The 21,345-nt window shown below is 40.5% G+C and overlaps 1 protein-coding gene across 9 annotated transcripts in view; it reads right to left on the reverse strand.

Moving 5' to 3' along the window:
- The window catches only part of Birc6 (baculoviral IAP repeat containing 6), a 187,016-nt gene that overhangs the window by 147,966 nt on the left and 17,705 nt on the right, over positions 1-21,345 (reverse strand). For all 9 annotated transcript variants that reach the window (XR_007211930.1, XM_048353168.1, XM_048353167.1 and 6 more), the window contains exons 2-5: positions 14,432-14,613; positions 11,826-11,963; positions 8,380-8,573; positions 3,346-3,457 (exon numbers count right to left, since the gene is read on the reverse strand). Coding sequence is in view for 8 of the 9 variants with exons in the window: in XM_048353168.1 (XP_048209125.1) it covers positions 3,346-3,457; positions 8,380-8,573; positions 11,826-11,963; positions 14,432-14,613 (626 nt within the window). In the remaining variant the exon portion in view is untranslated. The remainder of the gene's footprint in view (positions 1-3,345; positions 3,458-8,379; positions 8,574-11,825; positions 11,964-14,431; positions 14,614-21,345) is intronic.

The raw sequence follows: 21,345 nt of genomic DNA on the forward strand, positions 1-21,345 counted from the left end.
ATTGTAGTTATCAGGACATTGGCCTTTCAGGGTTAAGACAGGAAGTGATTTGCCTGGTGTAAGGGTTACATAAGACCCTCAATCTGGTGGTCAAAGAGTAATTAGAACAAATTAGTACCCTATTTATTTGGGACACAATCAACTCCTGGGGGAGCAAAGATGCCAATCTCTAGAAGATACATAAACTAGCTTCCAAAGAATTCATTTTTCTCTTGTATAATTTTAGCATAAAGATGGTGACTTTCAAAAATTTATGTTATGGCTTTTATTTTTTTGGAAGTTTATTTTATTTTTTATAACAATTACTTATTTATTGTCAAAATGATGTACAGAGGGGTTACAGTTTCATACATTAGGCCATGGGTACATTTCTTGTACTATTTGTTACTTCCTCATGTTATGGCTTTTAATACGTGAAGTTTTGTTGTTGTTGTTGTTTTGGCCAGTCCTGGGCCTTGGACTCAGGGCCTGAGCACAGTCCCTGGCTTCTTCCCGCTCAAGGCTAGCACTCTGCCACCTGAGCCACAGCCGACCCTTCTGGCCGTTTTCCATATATGTGGTGCTGGGGAATCGAACAGAGAGCTTCATGTGTAGGAGGCAAGCACTCTTGCCACTAGGCCATATTCCCAGCCCTACGTGAAGTATTTTATCTGTTGCATGTGTGTATGTATATGTGTGTGCGTGTGTGTGCCTTTTATATAACATCTCTAAATTAAAATGTTATTGTCTTGTGATATTCTTCTATATAAACGATAGGGGTTTTTGTTGTTGTTGTTGTTGTTGCTGTTGTTATTGTTAGTGTTTGGCCAGTCTTGGGGCTTGGACTCAGGGCCTGAGCACTGTCCCTGGCTTCTTCTTGCTCAAAGCTAGCACTCTATCACTTGAGCCACAGGGCCACTTCTGGCCATTTTTTGTATACGTGGTGCCGGGAAATCGAACCCAGGGCTTCATGCATGCTAAGCAAGCACTCTACCACCAGGCCCTATTTCCAGCCCCTTCTTTGACTCTTTAACAGGAAGAACTCAGTGTTAAGCTGGTCTATTATAAGCAAGTGAAGTTTCCTATTAATTAACTAAACCTTGCTAAAACCCATTTTTCTTATGCTCCCTGCATGTTAGCTCAGTGAAGTCTTTTTTTCTTTTTCTTTTTTTGTCAGTCATGGAAATTGAACTCAGGGCCTAGATGCTGGGTGCTGTCCCTGAGCTTTTGTGCTCAAGGCTAGCTATATCACTTTGAGCCACAGCACAACCTCCAGTGGCTAACTGGAAAGAGTCACCCAGACTTTCCTGCCCAAGCTGGCTTCAAACCACAATACTCAGATCTTAGCCTCCTGAGCAGCTAGGATTACAGGCATAAGCCACCAGTGCCCAATTTCAGTGACGTTTTCTTTGACTCACTCTCCTATCTCTTTAGCATACAAATCTTTACACTGTATACCTCACCTTGTTTCCCCTAAACTATGGCCAATTTTCTTCACTAATATTTACTCTATCAACAGAGATATAACTGCATATAAACCTCTAAAACACCTAGATATATGTCTTCATCAGCTTCTCAGTACCAATGTTTAATTTACAATGTGCTACTTCTGTATTTATATAAAATATGGATAATTTGTATCTAAATTAATAGTAAGATTTCAGGAGTAACTGCAACACTACTTTTTACTTTTTAAAAGAAAGGGTCTTGGCGGGGCAGGGGATATGGCCTAGTGGCAAGAGTGCCTGCCTCAAATACATAAGGCCCTGGGTTCGATTCCCAAGCACCACATATACAGAAAATGGCCAGAAGTGGCACTGTGGCTCAAGTGGCATAGTGCTAGCCTTGAGCAAAAAGAAGCCAGGGACGGTGCTCAGGCCCTGAGTCCAAGCCCCAGGACTGGCCAAAAAAAAAAAAAAAGAAAGCGTCTTGGGGCTTGGAATATGGCCTAGTGGTAGAGTGCTTGCCTCATATACATGAAGCCCTGGATTCAATTCCTCAGCACCACATATATAGAAAAACTCAGAAGTTGCGTTGTGGCTCAAGTGGTAGAGTGCTAGCCTTGAGTGAAAAAGAAGCCAGGGACAGTGCTCAGGCCCTGAGTTCAAGGCCCAGGACTGGCCAAAAAAACAAAAACAAAAGGGCCTTACAATGTAGCCCAAAATGGCCTCCAGCTCAAGATCCTCCAACCTCACCTCCAGAACACTGGGATTCCAATGTATACTACCACACTCAGCCTGTAAAACTACTGTATTTTTGTTTGGGGGGGAGGGATTGAGGGTATGTGCTAGTAAAGGGGCTGAACTCAGAGCTTTCTTGCTCGTTATAGCAACAGAGCCAAAGCATCTGGTTCAGCTTTTTCTTGATAAATTGGAGATGAAGATGGACTTTCTTACAAAGACTGTAATTTGTATGTATTTTTTTACATAGACTTAAATTTGTGATCCTCCTGTTTCCACCTCCTAAGTAGCTAAGAATACAGGCATGAGATTCTAATGCCCAGCACAAAACTGATTTTACTAATCACTTTAAACATCTACTTCTATGTTATAAAAGCAGAGATCAAAAACTAAAATAATGCTGAGCACGGGCGGCTCATGCCCATAATCCCATTCCATTATTCAGGAGGCTGAGATCTGAGGATCACAGTTCAATGACATGAGACTCCAATTAAACATTAAAAAGCCAGAAGTAGGGCTGGGGATATGGCCTAGTGGCAAGAGTGCCTGCCTCATATACATGAGGCCCTGGGTTCGATTCCCCATCACCACATATACAGAAAATGGCCAGAAGTGGCGCTGTGGCTCAAGTGGCAGAGTGCTAGCCTTGAGCAAAAAGAAGCCAGGGACAGTGCTCAGGCCCTGAATCCAAGGCCCAGGACTGGCCAAAAAAAAGCCAGAAGTGGAGTCATGGTTCAAGTGGTAGAATGCCAGCCTAGAGTGGAAAAGCCAAAGGATAGCACCCAAACCCTGAGTTCAAGGCCCAGGACTGGCACCAAAGGGAAACAAAAAAAGAGAAAGAAAAGGTGAAAATCAGCACACATCCAATGACAATATTTTCTAAAAATAAAATCTAAAATGTCAATTTGATGCTATGAAAACAATTCCTAATCTGAGAGAAAATAAACTTTAAGTTAGTTGCAAAACCAATTTTTCTCCATTTATATACAATACAGCACATAGGAAATAGCCATGCTGAATCCTAATCAATGGAGTAGGAAAAAGCAGAAGTCAAAATACATGCATACAAACAAAATGCAAGGCTGTATAAAACAAGGTTTTGAAAAAGCATTCAAAGGCTGAAGATTTAACTGAAGATTACAATAGTCTATTAAACAAAACAGATATGATTGATAGTAACTTTTACCTGATGATAAAATCCAGCTTGTGCCATGGGATCTGGTTGTGCCCACCTATAGCCTACATGTGGCCATGAGGTAAATGTCTCCCGTCTGTTAGCTTCACTATACATCAAAGATCTACAAGTAAACATACTTTATGAAATAGAAGTTAGGCATCAAACTAGAGTGAAACTTCTGTTTATCACTGCAGATTTCTAAAGTTCTGACTGAATTACGAAACATGGGAATTATCTAATGATCAAATATAAATTTTTAACTAAAAATAATCACTTTTAAGAATTTCCCTTCAGGGGGCTGGGGATATGGCCTAGTGGCAAGAGTGCTTGCCTCGTATACATGAGGCCCTGGGTTCAATTCCCCAGCACCACATATACAGAAAATGGCCAGAAGTGGTGCTGTGGCTAGCCTTGAGCAAAAAGAAGCCAGGGACAGTGCTCAGGCCCTGAGTCCAAGCCCCAGGACTGGCCAAAAAAAAAAAGAAATTTCCCTTCAACAGAGTAGAAAAAAAATCTTAGTGACTATGGCTAACAAATAATTCTGGGAAAAATTAAACTAACCAGTAAAGAATAATTAACAACCAGAAAATAAAACCTCACGAAATAAAAAGGGCGCTATATACTATCATCACATGCCAGGTTTTGCCTAATTAAGTCATAACCAAATTAACAGTTTTTTTTTTGAAGCATATTGAGTAACCTATTAACAGCAGTTTTTTTTCCCCTAAGTTTACGGAATGACCATTATCAAGGAGGACTTGGGGGTTTTGCTGTTTTGTTCTTGGAATTGTTGTCTAAGTGGAAAGCTGTTTTCTACACTTTCTCAAAGAAATTCTCCAAGAAGACCATACTCGTTGGCTATCAATGAAATACATGAATTCCTGGCCAGGTTATGGGAGCACATGCCTGTAACTATAGTACCCAGGAGACGGAGGCAAGAGGCTCTTGAGTTCAAGATCAGCTTGGACTAATAAACAAGATTTTGTCTCAAAAAATAAAAAGTATCAGGGGCTGGGAATATGGCCTAGTGGCAAGAGTGCTTGCCTCATACACATGAAGCCCTGGGTTCGATTCCTCAGCACCACATATATAGAAAAAGCCAGAAGAGGCGCTGTGGCTCAAGTGGCAGAGTGCTAGCCTAGAGCAAAAAGAAGCCAGGGACAGGGCTCAGGCCCTGAGTTCAAGCCCCAGGACTGGCAAGAAAGAAAGAGGAGAGGGAAAAGAGGAAAGAGAGAGGAGAGAGGAAAGAGGAAAGAGAAGGAGGGGGGAGAGGGAGGGAGGGAGAGAGAGAGAGAGAAAAAGAGAAAGAGAGAGAATATATTACAAGTTTCATCAACTTACTCAAATTATAACTGAAAGGTGATATTTTGAAAGAATAACAGCAAATATAAGGAAGTGTCCAAAGGACTGATAGAAAAGTTTACTCTTCCTAAGACAAAACTGCAAATAATATCAAGAAGGGGAAAAAAAAAGAAAAAGTTATAAAGGTCATCAAAACAAGACCAGAAAAAAATTTCTTAAATTCTGCTTAAATTGATGAGTACATGACTTTCAATACTATTATAAACTTTGTTCACTCATATTGCCTTGTACCTTAAAATGGGACATTACAGGTGAAGACTTTGCCTACCATTTGCACAAGCTATAGGTTTAGTCCACAGCAGAGAAGGGGGGAAAAAAACATGTGGAAGCTAGTATAGCATTTCATTTAATTGATCTTCAGGATCAACTAAAGATAGTCTCAGTCATACCACCACTAAACTCAAACTTTCAATAGACCTAAGGTTCAAAGTCTTTATAAGGCTCTTAGATTCATTTTTAAGGAAATAAACACCAAAGGCTATATCAAAAATAGTCTCTGGGAACATGTGCAAACACCAAGAAACAATGGAAGTCCTATCTCATGAATGCATTGCCTAAATAAAAATTTACCACAGCTTGCACTTATTTCTTTAGGGAAAAAAAATGCCACTGTTCACAACTCTTAAAGGCAATTTTATGATCTTGAGACGGGCATTGCTCTCAGAAAGTAATGCTTTACCTAATTATGTACTTTCAAATTTTCCTTTCCAAACAGGTTTCCAAAGAATATTTTAATGACAGCCCTAGCACTTAACACCTGACAGATTACAAAACAGAGTATTTTGCCCAAAGTTAATATTTATATTAATAATATATTAATATTGCCCAAAAATAAAAGTAACTTGTGGGTAGGGATGGGAAGGGAAACATGGGGAGACCAAAGGAAGAGGTAACATTTTCAAGAAGCATTGTACTCACAAACCTGACTTACAGAATTGTAACTCCTTTATATATAAGTACTTAATAAGGCTGAAGAAAATGCAGCAATGACACTCACTAGACACTAAGTTGAAAGTGAACTATACAACCTGTGGATGGATAGGGAAAAAAAAAACCTGGGAGAGCAAAGGAAAGGATGACATTATCCAAAAAGAAATGCACTGGGGGGGCTGGAAATATGGCTAGTGGCACCACATATATAGAAGACAGCCAGAAGTGGTGCTGTGGCTCAAGTGGCAGAGTGCTAGCCTTGAGCAAAAAGAAACCAGGGACAGTGCTCAGGCCCTGAGTTCAAGCCCCAGGGAAAGAAAGGAAAGAAAGAAAAAGAAAGAAAGAAAGAAAGAAAGAAAAGAAAGAAAGAAAGAAAGAAAGAAAGAAAGAAAGAAAGAAAGAAAGAAGAAAGAAAGAAAGAAAGAAAAGAAGAAGAAAGAAGAAAGAAAGGAGGGAAGAGGAGGGAGGGAGGGAGGGGAGGGAGGGAGGGAGGGAGGGAGGGAGGGAGGGAGGGAGGGAGGGGAGGGGAGGGAGGGAGGGAGGGAGGGAGGGAGGGAGGGAGGGAGGAAGGAAGGAAGGAAGGGAAAGAAAGAAAGAGGGAGGGAGGGAAGAGAGAGAATGGGGGAGGGAAGGAGGGAAGAAAGGAGGGAGGGAGGGAGGGAGGGAGGGAGGGAGGGAGGGAGGGAGGGAGGGAGGGAGGGGAGGGAAGGGGGGAGGGAGGGAAGGGGGGAGGGAGGAGGGAGGGAGGGAGGGAGGGAGGACAAGAAATATACTCATTACCTGACATGAAATATAAAAACTGAAAAAAGATATATAAAATTCTAACCAATTGCTAATACAATTAATACAAGTTATTTATATACTAAAATCACTTAGCTAATACAAACAGGGTAACAAATCATTTTCTCAAAAGGTAAACATAAATATTGTAAATAAAAGAGCCATAATTAAAATAATGGATGTTAAAAACAAATGCAATTGGGCTGGGGATATAGCCTAGTGGCAAGAGTGCCTGCCTCGGATACACGAGGCCCTAGGTTCGATTCCCCAGCACCACATATACAGAAAACGGCCAGAAGCGGCGCTGTGGCTCAAGTGGCAGAGTGCTAGCCTTGAGCGGGAAGAAGCCAGGGACAGTGCTCAGGCCCTGAGTCCAAGGCCCAGGACTGGCCAAAAAAAACAAATGCAATTCACTATTACATTTGGTACCAACAGGATATACTATTTGTAAATTCCAAGAAAGCTATAATTCCCATTCAGTGAAAATATCAAAGTGCAAATGCTGCATAAGAAGACAAATGTGAATATCTAATAAAAAAATTATAGCCTTTAGTGTCAGGTATGAGGGCACAGTGCTGTAATTCCAGCTATGCAGGAGATGGAAATAGGAGGATTCTATTTCCGGCCCAGTCCAGGAAAAAACCTATATCAAACAAGTCAGAACTGGTATACACAGCTACAATCCCAGACAGATGGGAGGATTTCGGGCAGAGGCCAGCCTAGGAAAACAACATAAGACCCTATCTGAGAAACTAAATCAAAAAGAGCTTGTGTATGTTAAGTGGTATGAGTACAATCCCCAGTAACACACACACCACCACGATGGTTTTATACTTGAGTATAGCAGCATTTTTATAATGTTTAATAAGAATCTAATGTCATTTCAACTAGCACAGTACTCTACCATTTAAACCAAACAGACACACCTTGTAGCTTTAGTTTCTTTTACAAATAGAATCTTGTATTTTTCCCAGATGGCTTTGACTGCAACACCAGCACTTTATTGGCAAAGATGTGCTGTTGCTAACAGTAATCTACTATGAACCACAAGTGGTGGAGCGACAGACTTGAAACAAAAAGGTCAGGGTCAGAGGCTAGGCTCTGAGTTCAAGTCTAGGACAAAAAGGAAGAAAATAAATGAATGAATGAATAAGTCTTTGCTGGGTGCCACTAGCTCATCCTACCTACTCAAGAGGCTGAGATCTGAGATTCTCAGTTAAAGCTAATGTGGAGAGGCAAGTCCATGAAACTTTTATCTCAAAAGAGCCAGAAGTGGAGCTATGGCTCAACCAATAAAGGACTAGACTTGAGCAAAAATGCTAAGGGACAGTACCCAGGCCCTAGGACTGACACACTGACACACACACACACACACACACACACACACACACTCCCCCACACACACACAAATCTTACTGTAAGATTATCACAACTGACTTTTTTATATTAGAAGAAAAGAATTACCACTTTCCCTATGTTCACTTTGAGATACAGTTTTTGAATTTGAAAGAATTTACTTCAAAGGTCACAAAATTTCATCAATGGTAAAGTAATTCTTTTTTTTTTCTTTTTGCCAGTCCTGAGCCTTGAACTCAGGGCCTGAGCACTGTCCCTGGCTTCTTCTCAAGGCTAGCACTCTGCCACTTGAGACACAGCACCACTTCTGGCCATTTTCTATATATGTGGTGCTAAGGAATTGAACCCAGGGCTTTTGCCACTAGGCCATATTCCCAGCCCCGTAAAGTAATTCTTATACACTAAGTAATTGTAGAAGTTTCCTCAAATATTACTAACCAATTAATAAACTAAATTTTTCAAAATAAAGTTCAGTATTTTGACAGAAATCAGAATCTAGTTTTTAAAACATTTTGAAATTTTAAGTCATAATCAAATTTTATAATAATTTTTGGCTGATCAATAAACTAAACATTGAATCTCATTGTCACCTCTCTACATAAGTAAGAATCATACCTGTCTACAGAACGGCCTGGCCCCACTCCAAGTTCTGGACGTGCACTAGGTAAGAGGTAAGACAATCTGTCCATCACTGAGGATGCCACAGGTAAGGCAGCAACATTTTGATTTATTTTCTTGAGTTCATTTACAATGGCACTGGCAATGGACTTCAATACATGATGCGGAAGATGAAATGTAACCGTGGCCCACTGAAAGAAAATAAGACAATAAACAAAGGAAAATGTACTCAACATTTTTACCCAAAATAATAACAACCCATTAAGAAGTATTTATCACCTTTAACTCAGTTATCTCATTAGTTTATCAAGACTTGGCATTAAAGAAAGAATGAAACTTCTTGGCCAGGCACCAGTGGCTCATGCCTGTAAATCCTACTCAGGCTAATATCTGAGGATCATAGTTCAAAGTTAGCCCAGGAAGGAAAGTCCATGAGACTCTTATTTCCAATTAACTATAAGAAAACTAGAAATGGCACTGTGGCTCCAAGTGGTGGAATGCTAGCCTTGAGCTTTGTAAAAGCCCAGTGACAGCACCCAGGCCCTGAGTTCAAGCCCCACCAATCGAACCCCCACCCCCCACACACACACACCAAAAAAATAAAAGAAAAAGAAACTTCTTACTGGAAAAAAGTCAAATCAGCGAAGCAAAAATGTAGTAGCAGTAGTATGCATGCTGGGCACAGGTGGCTCACACCTATAATTCTAGCTACTCCAGAGGCTGAGATCTGAGAATTGTAGTTCAAAGCCAGCCCAGGCAGAAAGCCCATGAGACTCTTATCTCCAATTAACCACTAAAAACAAAACAAAACAAAACAAAAAAGTGGGGAGCTGGGAATGTGGCCTAGTGGTAGAGTGCTAGCCTAGCATATACATGAAGCCCTGGGTTCAATTCCTCAGCATCACATATACAGAAAGGCCAGAAATGGCGCTTTGGCTCAAGTGGTAGAGTGCTAGCCTTGAGCAAAAAGAAGCCAGGGACAGTGCTCAGGGTCCTGAGACCCAAGCCCTAGGAATGGGAAAAAAAAAAAAAAAAGTGGAGCTGTGGTTCAAGAAGCAGAGCAATGGCTTAAGCAAAAGCAGCTCAGAGACAAAGTCCAAGCCCTGAGTTCAGGCCCAAGGACCAGAACAAAACAAAAATTATTTTTAAGTTGGTTTTAATGTTATTTTTAAGCAACACAGTTCTGTTCCTAAACAGTAGTACAATGACTATATTTTGGAAATAGTTAACATTATCTGGGATGAGGAAAATATTTATTGAAACATTGTGTCTCCCTTTTCTGGAACAATGGAAAAACCATGTTAATTTGTACATAGCAACAAGGCAGCTGATTAAATAAAATCATTATCTTTTTGTTGCATGAATATTCAAATATATATAAAAAGTGTGTGTGCACTTGCTGAGTAACCCAAAGAATGGACTGTGACAGTTTTTAAACTATTGTGTCTCAGCTTCTAACCTATACTTTAATTCTCTGGTCTGTCACACTGAAGCTAAGACAAGCTTTATTTGTACTCTATCAGTTTCCTGGCTGTGGTTCTGCCAACAGGAAAATACAAGGAAAACTAGAAAGTACAATGAGAGAAAAAGACACCTCATTGTTGCCATTACTAGTCCCTGTTCCAGCACTGTTTCAGGCATGACTGTGTGGCAAGTATACCATCAAGCACTCAGCATCTCTCTTCAGATATATGACTCCTGGTTCTAAAACGATCCTCCATGTTCCTGGAGTATCAGCTGGATAGCATGGAGTCTTATTTTCTAAGCTTCTAGATTCTGTGTTCCTCCAGATAACAATGAGAGCTGCTTCCATACAGTTACCATTTCTGCGACCTTATGGTTTCTGACTTTGTCAGTTCTCAAGTATCTGTTTAATCTATTTCTTAAAATAAATTATCTGTGAAATTACTAGTTGCCGCCTTCCAAAACAGAAAATGTCTTACCAGAATTACAGGCTAATAAAAACATGGTTATGGTTTGATTCCTCAGTACCACATACACAGAAAAAGCTAGAAGTGGTAGAAGTGGTGCTGTGGCTCAACTGATAGAGTGCTAGCCTTGAGCAAAAGAGCTAAGAAACAGTGCCCAAGCCCTGAGTTCAAGCCCCACAACAACAAAAAATTAAATGCCAATTTCCAAAACCATGTTCCATTCTTATCTAAGCTTGGAACTTAAAGGAAGCCTCTTTCATCTGTATCTTAAGCACACTAAGCCTTCAGACTGGCATCACAGAAGGCTTAGGAACACAATAAGCCAAACAGTTCACATGAGCTAAAGTGAAACTTCAATAAAAAATAATTTTAGGGGCTGGGATTATGGCCTAGTGGCAAGAATGCTTGCCTCATATACATGAAGCTCTGGGTTCGATTCCCCAGCACCACATATATAGAAAACGGCCAGAAGTGGCGCTGTGGCTCAAGTGGCAGAGTGCTAGCCTTGAGCAAAAAGAAGCCAGGGACAGTGATCAGGCCCTGAGTTCAAGCTCCAGGACTGGTAATAATAATAATAATAATAATAACAATAATTTTATAAGCCAGGAGTGGGTGGCTCACATCTATGATCCTAGGCCAAAATCTGAAAATCAAGGTTGGAAGCCAACCTGGGCAGACAAGTCTATCACACTCTTATCTCTAATTAACCAGCAAAAAAAAACTACAAGCGAGGGCTGGGAATGTGGCTTACTGATAGAGTGCTTGCCTAGCTTGCACCAAGCCCTGGGTTCATTCCTCGCCACCACATAAACAGAAAAAGCCAGAAGTGATGCTGTGGCACAAGAGGTAGAGTGCTAGCCCTGAGCAAAAAGAAGCCAGGGACAGTGCTCAGGCCTTGAGTCCAAACCCCAGGACTGGCAAAAAACAAAAAACTACAAGTAGAGGTGCAGTTCAAGTGCCAGTCATGAGCTAAAAAGACTAGCAAAAACTACAGGACCTAAGTTCAAGTCCCAATGCTGGCATGCATGTACATGTGTGCATGCACGTGCGGGCATACACATGTGTGCATACATTCAAACAAACACACACACACACAATCAGCCAGGTATTGGTGGCTCATGTATAATGTTATCATAGCTTCTCAGGAGACTGAGAATTCAGGATCGCTATTTGAAGACAGCCAGGACAGGAAAGTCTTTGACTCTTATCTTTATTAAACTACAAAAAAAAAAAGCTGTAAGTGGATGTGGCAAGTGGTAGAGCACCAGCACCGAGCAAAAAAGCTCAGTGACAATACACAGGCCCTGAGTTCAAGCCCCAGGACTAGCAAATCATTATCATCATCATAGTAACAATAGTAATCAGCTTTGAGATGTCTTACAAGCACACTTTGTTTCTTAAAAGACAGAAAAAACTACAAGCAGAACCTTTCTATAGGAAAGGTGGCAAAGTAAAATGATAGAAGTCTTTGTTTTTCTATAATTCACAAAAAGATAATTTTTAATGTCTTACCTTAGCAACTTTGTGATTTGCTGCAGTCTCGTGAGATGTATTTTTTAAACCATCTTTGAGCTGTGTTATGAACAAATCATAACCTTCTGTACTAGAAATATCTACCTTTTCTAAACACGCTGATAAGAGTTGTTGTGCCTAAATAAAAGGTGTTCACAAGAAAATTAAACATTATAAATCACATTTAAATTCAGCTCCTAATTCAGATATTATAGTTTGTCACAATTATGACAAGTATTATGCAGTATTATACAAGTATATGCTATACAAGTACTATATTAAACTTATTAGGCTTTTACTTTTACAAAGCTAATTAATTAAATGATTGAAAGGGCTACTATACAAGTACATGAGACAAAGCAATGTACTCAGTGTCGTACCATAAATTAAAATTAACTATTATAGGGCTGGGGATATAGCCTAGTGGCAAGAGTGCCTGCCTCGGATACACGAGGCCCTAGGTTCGATTCCCCAGCACCACATATACAGAAAACGGCCAGAAGCGGCGCTGTGGCTCAAGTGGCAGAGTGCTAGCCTTGAGCTGGAAGAAGCCAGGGACAGTGCTCAGGCCCTGAGTCCAAGGCCCAGGACTGGCCAAAAAAAAAAAAAAAAAAAATTAACTATTATAAAAAATTACACTATTATAAACAAAATCAAGAAAGAAAAATGGATCAATTGCACATAAATGTTCATAAATGCATATAATTGTAAAGAGATAAATGTAAAGTCCTCCAATGAGCTTTAAGTATGCAAACTGTACCTGACACTCAGCAATTATCATAAAAAGGTCTTCTGCATTATCCACATAATTCAATATGAACTATTAACACAAATACATGGTTGATATAAGATAAAGAATAAATCTACACTCATTAAACCCAGCTTAGGACCTTATATTTTAGGAAAGTCAGTAACAAGTAAATGACACCTAGAATGGTAGAGTATTTACAAAGAGTATTATATGAACAACACTTGGAATTATGCAAGGTAAATGGAGAGGAAATAGCAATAGCTATTTTTGTAACAGTAAGCAAAATGGAAGAGAAAGTAGAAGACAGCTACACACCTACCATTTTAGTATATACAGTAGGAAAACATCCTGACTTGAGATTTATTTAATAAATTTTCAAATGCTTCATACAGAAGGGATGAAAATTCCAAGAAGAAATTGTACTCATTACCTGACTTATGGAACTGCAACCCTTCTATAACAATTCCTTAATAATGAGGAAAAAAAAATTTTAAACAATTTTTTTTTGCCAGTCCTGGGCCTTGGACTAAGGGGCTGAGCACTGTCCCTGGCTTCTTTTTGCTCAAGGCTAGCACTCTGCCACTTGAGCCACAGCGCCATTTCTGGCCATTCTCTATATATGTGGTACTGAGAAATCGAACCCAGGGCTTCATGTATATGAGGCAATCACTCTTGCCACTAGGCCACAGTCCCAGCTCCTTAACAAATTTTTTTAAATAGTAATAATAACAGCATAGAACTCATGGTTTTTGCCTGTAATCCCACCTACTCAGGAGGCTGAGACCTGAAGTTCTCAATTAAAAGGTAGCTCAGACAGGAGAAGCAATGGCCTTTAATCGCCAACTAAATTAATCTCCACAAAAAAGCCAGGAGTAGGGCTGGGGATATGGCCTAGTGGCAAGAGTGCCTGCCTCATATGAGGCCCTGGGTTCGATTCCCCAGCACCACATATACAGAAAATGGCCAGAAGTGGCGCTGTGGCTCAAGTGGCAGAGTAATAGCCTTGAGCAAAAAGAAGCCAGGGACAGTGCTCAGGCCCAGAGTCCAAGCCCCAGGACTGGCCAAAAAAAAGCCAGGAGTAGAGCTGTGGCTCAAATGGTAGAGCATTAGCATTAGGTGATAAACCTGAGGGACAGTACCTAGGCCCAAAGTTCAAGTCTTACTACTAGCACAAAAAAAAAAAAAAATTTACCTCACCTCTACCTGTCTTTCAGCTTCATATGGACAACAGAACTAAATTCTATCCAATGGGACAAATACAAAAAAAAAGGTAAATGGTGGGAGTGAACAAAAGACAGAAAACAAGAATAAATAAGACAAGAAGAGACGTGTAAAAAGAAAGGTGCCTTTTTCCCCTTCTCTGAAACTGGGAAATAGTTAGACTTAAACAAGCTATCTATCTGGACCCCAGTGGCTCATGCCTGTAATCCAGCTACTCAGGAGGCTGAGATCTGAGAATCATGGTTCAATGTCAGCCCAAGCAGGAAAGTCTGTGAAACCCTAATCTACAATTAGCCACCAGAAAACCCAAAGTGGAACTGTGGCTCAAATGGTAGAGCACTAGCCTTGAGCAAAAAATACTCAGGCAATGTGCCCAAGCCCTCAAGTCCCATGACCAACTGGGATCTCTGTTAGAGCTGTTTAACCAATGCTAGTACAAAATTTACATCTAAAATATTACGCCAATAAGTACCAATAATTATGCAGAAGAAAGACAATTATTTAAACAGCATGACTGAAAACTCAATTCTTTGTAGTGGTAACTATGTAACACCCTTAAAAGACAACTTCACTTGATTCAATATCCTATAGGTCAAAGATTAAGAAGAGTATACTGATATTTATTTCAACTTACCTCTGTAACTGGCAACTCAAGCTGAACCACATCATCTTGCTTTGAAACTGGAGTTTGCAGAGCAGTGTCTAACAACAAGATTCCATTAAGGTCTTTCCTACACCCCACTGCATAATCATCCACAAATATAACTTTATCCACAGCAGAAATATACTGACATTTCACTTGTCCACCTGGTTTAGCTGTTAAAAGAACAAAAATTCAGCCTGTAAGACTTTAAGACAGAGTCCATAAAATAACTCTTAGGGGCTGGGAATATGGCCTAGTGGTAAGAATGCTTGCCTAACATGCATGAAGCTCTGGGTTCGATTCCTCAGCACCAAATATACAGAAAGAGCCAGAAGTGGTGCTGTGGCAAGTGGGAGAGTGCTAGCCTTGAGAAAAAAAAAAAAAGCCAGGGACCGTGCTCAGGCCCTGAGTTCAAGACCCAGGTCTGGCAAAAAATAAATTTTTTTAATGCTCAAATCATAGCCAAATAAAATTATAATCCCATCTGTATTGATATTATGTCTTATACCATTCTCTTTCCCTTCTCTCTCCCCTGAAAGTTCATTACCATCATGTTACACATACATACACGTATGTATGTACACTTGTCAACATGTATCTTTTAGGTCTAAAGCTGACCAATGATGGAAAACATGCAGTATTTGACTCTGACTTTGGCTTATCTCCCATCTATTTTCTTTTTTTTTTGGCCAGTCCTGGGCCTTGGACTCAGGGCCTGAGCACTGTCCCTGGCTTCTTCCCGCTCAAGGCTAGCACTCTGCCACTTGAGCCACAGCGCCGCTTCTGGCCGTTTTCTGTATATGTGGTGCTGGGGAATCGAACCTAGGACCTCGTGTATCCGAGGCAGGCACTCTTGCCACTAGGCTATATCCCCAGCCCCCCCATCTATTTTCTTGACAATTACATAATTTATTTTTCTTTATACCTAAATAGAATTTCATGCTGTTTATTACCATATTTTCTTTATTCAATGGTTGTTGAGCACCTCAGTTGACTATTATTTGGCTATTATTATTTAGCTATTATTTGTCTATTATGAACAAAGCTGCAAAAAGCATGAGCAATGTGGGTACCTGTCATGTATATTGATATGATTCCTCTGGATATATGCCCAGAGTAGTGACATGGTGGGGTCATAAGATACATCTACTTTTAGTTGGGTTATTTTGTTGGGTTTGTTTGTTTTTGGAAATGTGGAGCTGATCTCAGAGCCTCAAGCTCTAATAAAGTACAATATAAATATATATGTACATACTAAAAGTGAGTTCGCTCAAATTGAAAATTTCATGTGAACAACCTGTTTTTAAAAACTGTTTACCTCATGTTAGAGTACTTGGCAGAGATCTAAGCACCAATCTCTAGCTTGTTCCCTTTCTCATGCTATATGGTGACCTACTTAAAACAGAGTATATTAGTGGCTGAGATTAAAGGAGGAGCCAGAATGTTTATCTTTGGTCAGATGAAATATTCACAGATTCTTTACCATGGTGAAACACAGTAGTGCTGAATTCCCTACACAGAAATATCAAGGTCAGAGTTCATATTCTTGGTCTCTACCTGACTTCTTTCTTTGGAATATACTATTTAATTTTGCCTTTGTATTTTTAATTTGGGAGATTGTTTAACCCTATTGCTGTCCTGCTATATTATGCATTTCACACATTGAAATGATCTTTTAAAATGCTTTTTAAACTCCACAACATATCTGAGAGTTCCTAACATGAGAAAACAGTTAAAGAAAAAGCACTTCACCATGAAGAAAGGGAAAAAAAATCATCTTGTGATCATTTTACTAGATGACTTTTAATCTTTTAGTCCTCTGCAGACAAGGGAACACTTCCTTAAAGTACTTGAAGACTTGCGAGTTGGAATTGCATGTTACTTGAAAGATCTAATTAAGCTAAATTTTGGTGCACAGCAGTTGTACATGAGTTCATGTTTATGTAGCAAAATGTACTGAAATGTACTTGTATTGAAATATACATGTAAAGACAGTTGTGGAAATTGTTTATTATATTTTCCTTGTGTGTCTCATTTGTCTAGAGCATAAAATTCCTTCTTTTTAAAAAAAGAATTGTTCTAACTAAATAAGGCTAAATGAGTACTGTAATTGAAAATATATTTTAAATCTTTGTCATGAGTTTTTAAAAAGAAAAAAGCTATTACAAATTGTATCATTCCTGATGACACAGAATTTTGTGAGTGGTTTTAAATAAATTTTATACTTCTATTTTGCAACAAAAAAAAAAAAAACTGTTTACCGCCAAGTGTTGGTTGGTAGCTTACACCTATAATACTAGCTATTCATGAGGCTCTCAATTCAAAGCCAGCCCAGGCAGTAAAGTCTGTGAGACTCCTATCTCCAATTTAACCACCAGAAAACTAGAAGTAGAGTTGAACTCAAAGTGCCGTGAGCAAAAGGAGCTCAGGGACAGTACCAGGACCTGAGTCCAAGCCCTACGACCAACCAATTCTAATATTAACCTTTAAAAGAATCATCAAGAGCTGGGAATATGGCCTAGTGGCAAGAGTGCTTGCCTCCAACACATGAAGCTCTCGGTTCGATTCCCCAGCACCACATATATGGAAAACGGCCAGAAGTGGCGCTGTGGCTCAGGTGGCAGAGTGCTAGCCTTGAGCAGAAAGAAGCCAGGGACAGTGCTCAGGCCCTGAGTCCAAGGCCCAGGACTGGCCAAAAAAAAAAAAAAAAGAATCATCAAAAAACACAGGGAGAGGGCTGGGGATATGGCCTAGAGGCAAGAGTGCCTGCCTCATATACATGAGGCCCTGGGTTCGATTCCCCAGCACCACATATACAGAAAATGGCCAGAAGTGGCGCTGTGGCTCAAGTGGCAGAGTGCTAGCCTTGAGCAAAAAGAAGCCAGGGACAGTGCTCAGGCCCTGAGTCCAAGCCCCAGGACCGGCAAAAAAAAAACACACAGGGAGCTGGGAATGTGGCTAATTGGTAGAGTACTGGTAAGCATGCATGAGGCTGCATTTGATTCCTCAGTACCACATAAACAGAGAAAGCCGTAAGTGGTGCTGTGGTGCAAATGATAGTACTAGGCTTGAGCAAAAGAAACTCAGGGACAAAAGCCAATTTCAAACCCCTGGTATGGCAAAAAAAAAATACCAGCGGCTGGGAATATGGCTATGGCCTAGCTAGTGGCAAGGTTCGATTCCTCAGCACTACACATATATAGAAAAGGCCAGAAGTGGCGCTGTGGCTCAAGTTGGCAGAGCAGAGTGCTAGCTAGCCTTGAGCAAAAACAAGCCAGGGACAGTGCTAAGGCCCTGAGTTCAAGCCCCAGGACCAGCCAAAAAAAAAAAAAAAAGAAAAAGAAAGAAAGAAAAAACAACTATGTACGCTCAGTGGCTAAGTGCTTGCCTAGCAAGTGCAGTCCTGGGTTCAATCCCCAGTATCAAAAAAGAAAAGAGGGGCTGGGGATTTAGCTCAGTGGAAGAGCATCTGCTTGGCAAGCGCAAGCCCACCCCCACAGCCCCCCCCCCGCCGCCCCCGATTTCGGTCCTCAGCTCTGGGTGGGGGGGGGGGGGGAATATATATATATAAAAGAAAAGACAAAAAAAGGTTAAAAGAAACCAGTCAACTCCTTATTAACACACAGTATACACTGATATCCCCTAGACCTTGAAAGCTATTATCAGATATATGTACTACTGCCAGGCATCAGTGGCTCAAACCTGTAATCCTAGCTACTCAGGAGGCTGAGATAGGAGAACTGGAGTTTCAAGCTAGCCAGAACAAGACTTCATCTCTAAATTAACCAGCAAAGGGGCTGGGAATATGGCCTAGTGGCAAGAATGTTTGCCTCATATACGCAAAGCCATAGGTTCGATCCCTCTGCACCACATATATAGAAAAGGCCAGAAGTAGCACTGTGGCTCACATGGTAGAGTGCTAGCCTTGAGCAAAAAGAAGCCAGGGACAGTGCTCAGGCCCTGAGTTCAAGTCCTAGGACTGTCAAAAAAAAGGCAAATTAACCAGCAGAAAGCTGGGCTGGGCAGTGGCTCAAGTAACAGAGTGCCATTAAGAAAGCAGAGCAAGGGGCTGGGGCTATAGCCTAGTGGCAAGAGTGCCTGCCTCAGATACACGAGGCCCTAGGTTCGATTCCCCAGCACCACATATACAGAAAAAAAAAAAAATGGCCAGAAGCGACGCTGTGGCTCAAGTGGCAGAGTGCTAGCCTTGAGTGGGAAGAAGCCAGGGACAGTGCTCAGGCCCTGAGTTCAAGGCCTAGGACTGGCCAAAAAAAATATATAAAAAAAAAAAAAAGAAAGCAGAGCAAGAAGAAGGCCCTGAGTTCATGCCCCAGTACCTTAATAAATACTAAACACACAAATAATTTTTGCACACTGACTTAATATACTGTAAAATTCCACTTTCATTGCTTAAGAAAGCTTATCATAATGTGCTACATTCAAAATCAACAAAGAATGCACAACATTAATGTTAGTTAGGTGCACATAATTTTTAATATAATTAAAACTTGAAAATCATTTAAGAGAAAGTTGTTAGTCTTAAAGAATCAAGCACTGGTGGCTCATGACTGTAATTCTTGCTACTCAGCAGGCTGAGATCTGAGAATCATGGTTGGAAGCCAGACTGGACAGGAAAGTCCAAGAGACTCTTATCTCCAATTAATCACTAGAAAACTGAAGTGGCACTGTGGCTCTAAGTGGCAGAGTGCTAGCCAAAAAAAAAAAAAAAGCTCAGGGACTGCACCCAGGCCCTAAGTTCAAGCTATATGACAAAATAAGAAAAGAAAAAAAAAAAAAAAAAAGCTAGAAGTAGAGCTGTGGCTCAAGTGGTAGAGTGCTAGCTTTGAACAAAAACACTTAGGGATCTGAGTTTAAGTACCCTGACTGCAGAAGAAAAAAAAAAGGAAAGCCAAATCCAAGTAAGTACTTCATATATACATGATTAATTCTACTGTTGTTATAAAGGTGATTTACAAAGGGATTACATTTACAGGAGTCAGGTAATGAGAACATTTCCTTTCATACAGTGTCTTCTGTTCCCTCTCTCCCAGAAGTATCTCTGTAAAAGCAGAATTTGGTGCTGAACAAAGTTTGGTAACCTTCAGTAGCTGGGACATAAAAGAACAGTAAAATACAATGCACAGAAAGCAATGTTAAAGGTCAGAGAACCAATGAAGTATCCAGTCCTCCAAAAAACATAGAACTATAGGAACAGTTACAATCCTTTTTCATTTTAACCAAGAATTCCACTACTTTAATTTTACAATCCTTTTTTTTTTTCAGTTGTGGAGCTTGAACTCAGGGCCTGAGCACTGTCCCTGTCTTCTTTTTGCTCAAGTCTAGCACTCTACACTTGAACCACAGTGCTACTTCTGGCTTTTTCTACACATGTGGTACTGAGGAATCAAACTCAGGGCTTCATGTATACAAGGCAAGCACTCTACCACTAGGCCATATTCCCAGCCCTAATTTTATAATCTTAATTATGTGATATGCTCTTACTTTACTATAGTCTTACATATGAAATATCAACTGAGAACATTGTAAAAAAAATTACTGAACATTTTCCAAAGATGATGCTCATCTTTAAAGACCTACTATTCCCATCAGACACTGTGAGGCCTTCCTCATATATTCAATATGCCATAGTTACATCTGTCAACACTTAGATTGCACATTCTTAGGTCACATAGTTATGAAAAACAGAAATTATATTCTCCCTTCAGGATGCTAATCTAGCTAATGTAAAATTTGGGGACTATTCTGATATTGCTCAAAGAACTCAATCATCTGTAAATAGTTGTTACTGCACAAGTTGCCAATATAAAAGTAACTCAAGGGCTGGGAATATGGCCTAGTGGTAAAGTGCTGGCCTGGGTTCAATTCCTCAGCACCACATATATAGAAAAGGCAAGAAGTGGCACTGTGGCTCAAGTGGTAGAGTGCTAGCCTTGAGCAAAAAGAAGAAGCCAGGGACAGTGCTGAGGCCCTGAGATCAAGCCCCAGGACTGGCAAAAAAAAAAAAAAAAAAGTGGGGGAGAGGGAGGGGAGAAATGAGGGAGGAGGTAACAAATTGTACAAGAAATGTACCCATTGGCTTACGTATGAAACTGTAACCCCTCTGTACATCACTATGACAATAAATAGGTTAAAAAAAAAAAAAAAAGTAACTCAAGCCGGAAGCTGGTGGCTCACACCTGTAATCCTAGCTACTGAGGAAGCTGAGATCTGAGGATCCGAGTTCAAAGCCAGCAGGGGCAGAAAAGTCCGTGAAACTCTTGTCTCCAATTAAGCTCCAGAAAACCAGAAGTAGCGCTGTGGCTCAAAGTAGTAGAGCTCTATCCTAGAGCAAAAGAGCTCAGGGACAGCCCCCAAACCCTCAGTTCAAGCCCCATGACCAACAAAAGTAACTTAACTACAAAACAATCTAGAGGGTATATGAGCTCATGTGAGTTTCTATTTGGTTATCACATTTGAAATTAGTTTTGAGCTTAACACAGAAAACACAGAACTCCCAGACAACTGCCACACAGACCCTTCACAGCCTATATCTGAAGCCTAAAGTCAAAGTCCATCCAAACATATTAAAAATCCATCTAGTTGATTTATGTAATAGAAGAACAAACAGGCACAAAGCTCCGTTGGAAATTTGAACTGCTGCTATCTTGCATCATTCAGAATTTTCCTAAAATACTACTTTTGTTGTGGTCAGTTATGGGGCTTGAATTTGGGGCGTGGGAGCTGTCCCTGAGTTCTTTTTGCTCAAGGCTGGCTAGGGCTCTACCAGTTTGAACCATAGCACCACGTTCGGTTTTCTGGTGGTTCATTGGAGATAAGAGTCTCATGGACTTTCCCGCCCAGGCTGGTTTTGAACCTAGACCCTCAGATCTCAGCCTCCTGAGTAG

Source organism: Perognathus longimembris, chromosome 8, assembly GCF_023159225.1.
Source record: "Perognathus longimembris pacificus isolate PPM17 chromosome 8, ASM2315922v1, whole genome shotgun sequence".
NCBI lineage: Eukaryota > Metazoa > Chordata > Mammalia > Rodentia > Heteromyidae > Perognathus > Perognathus longimembris.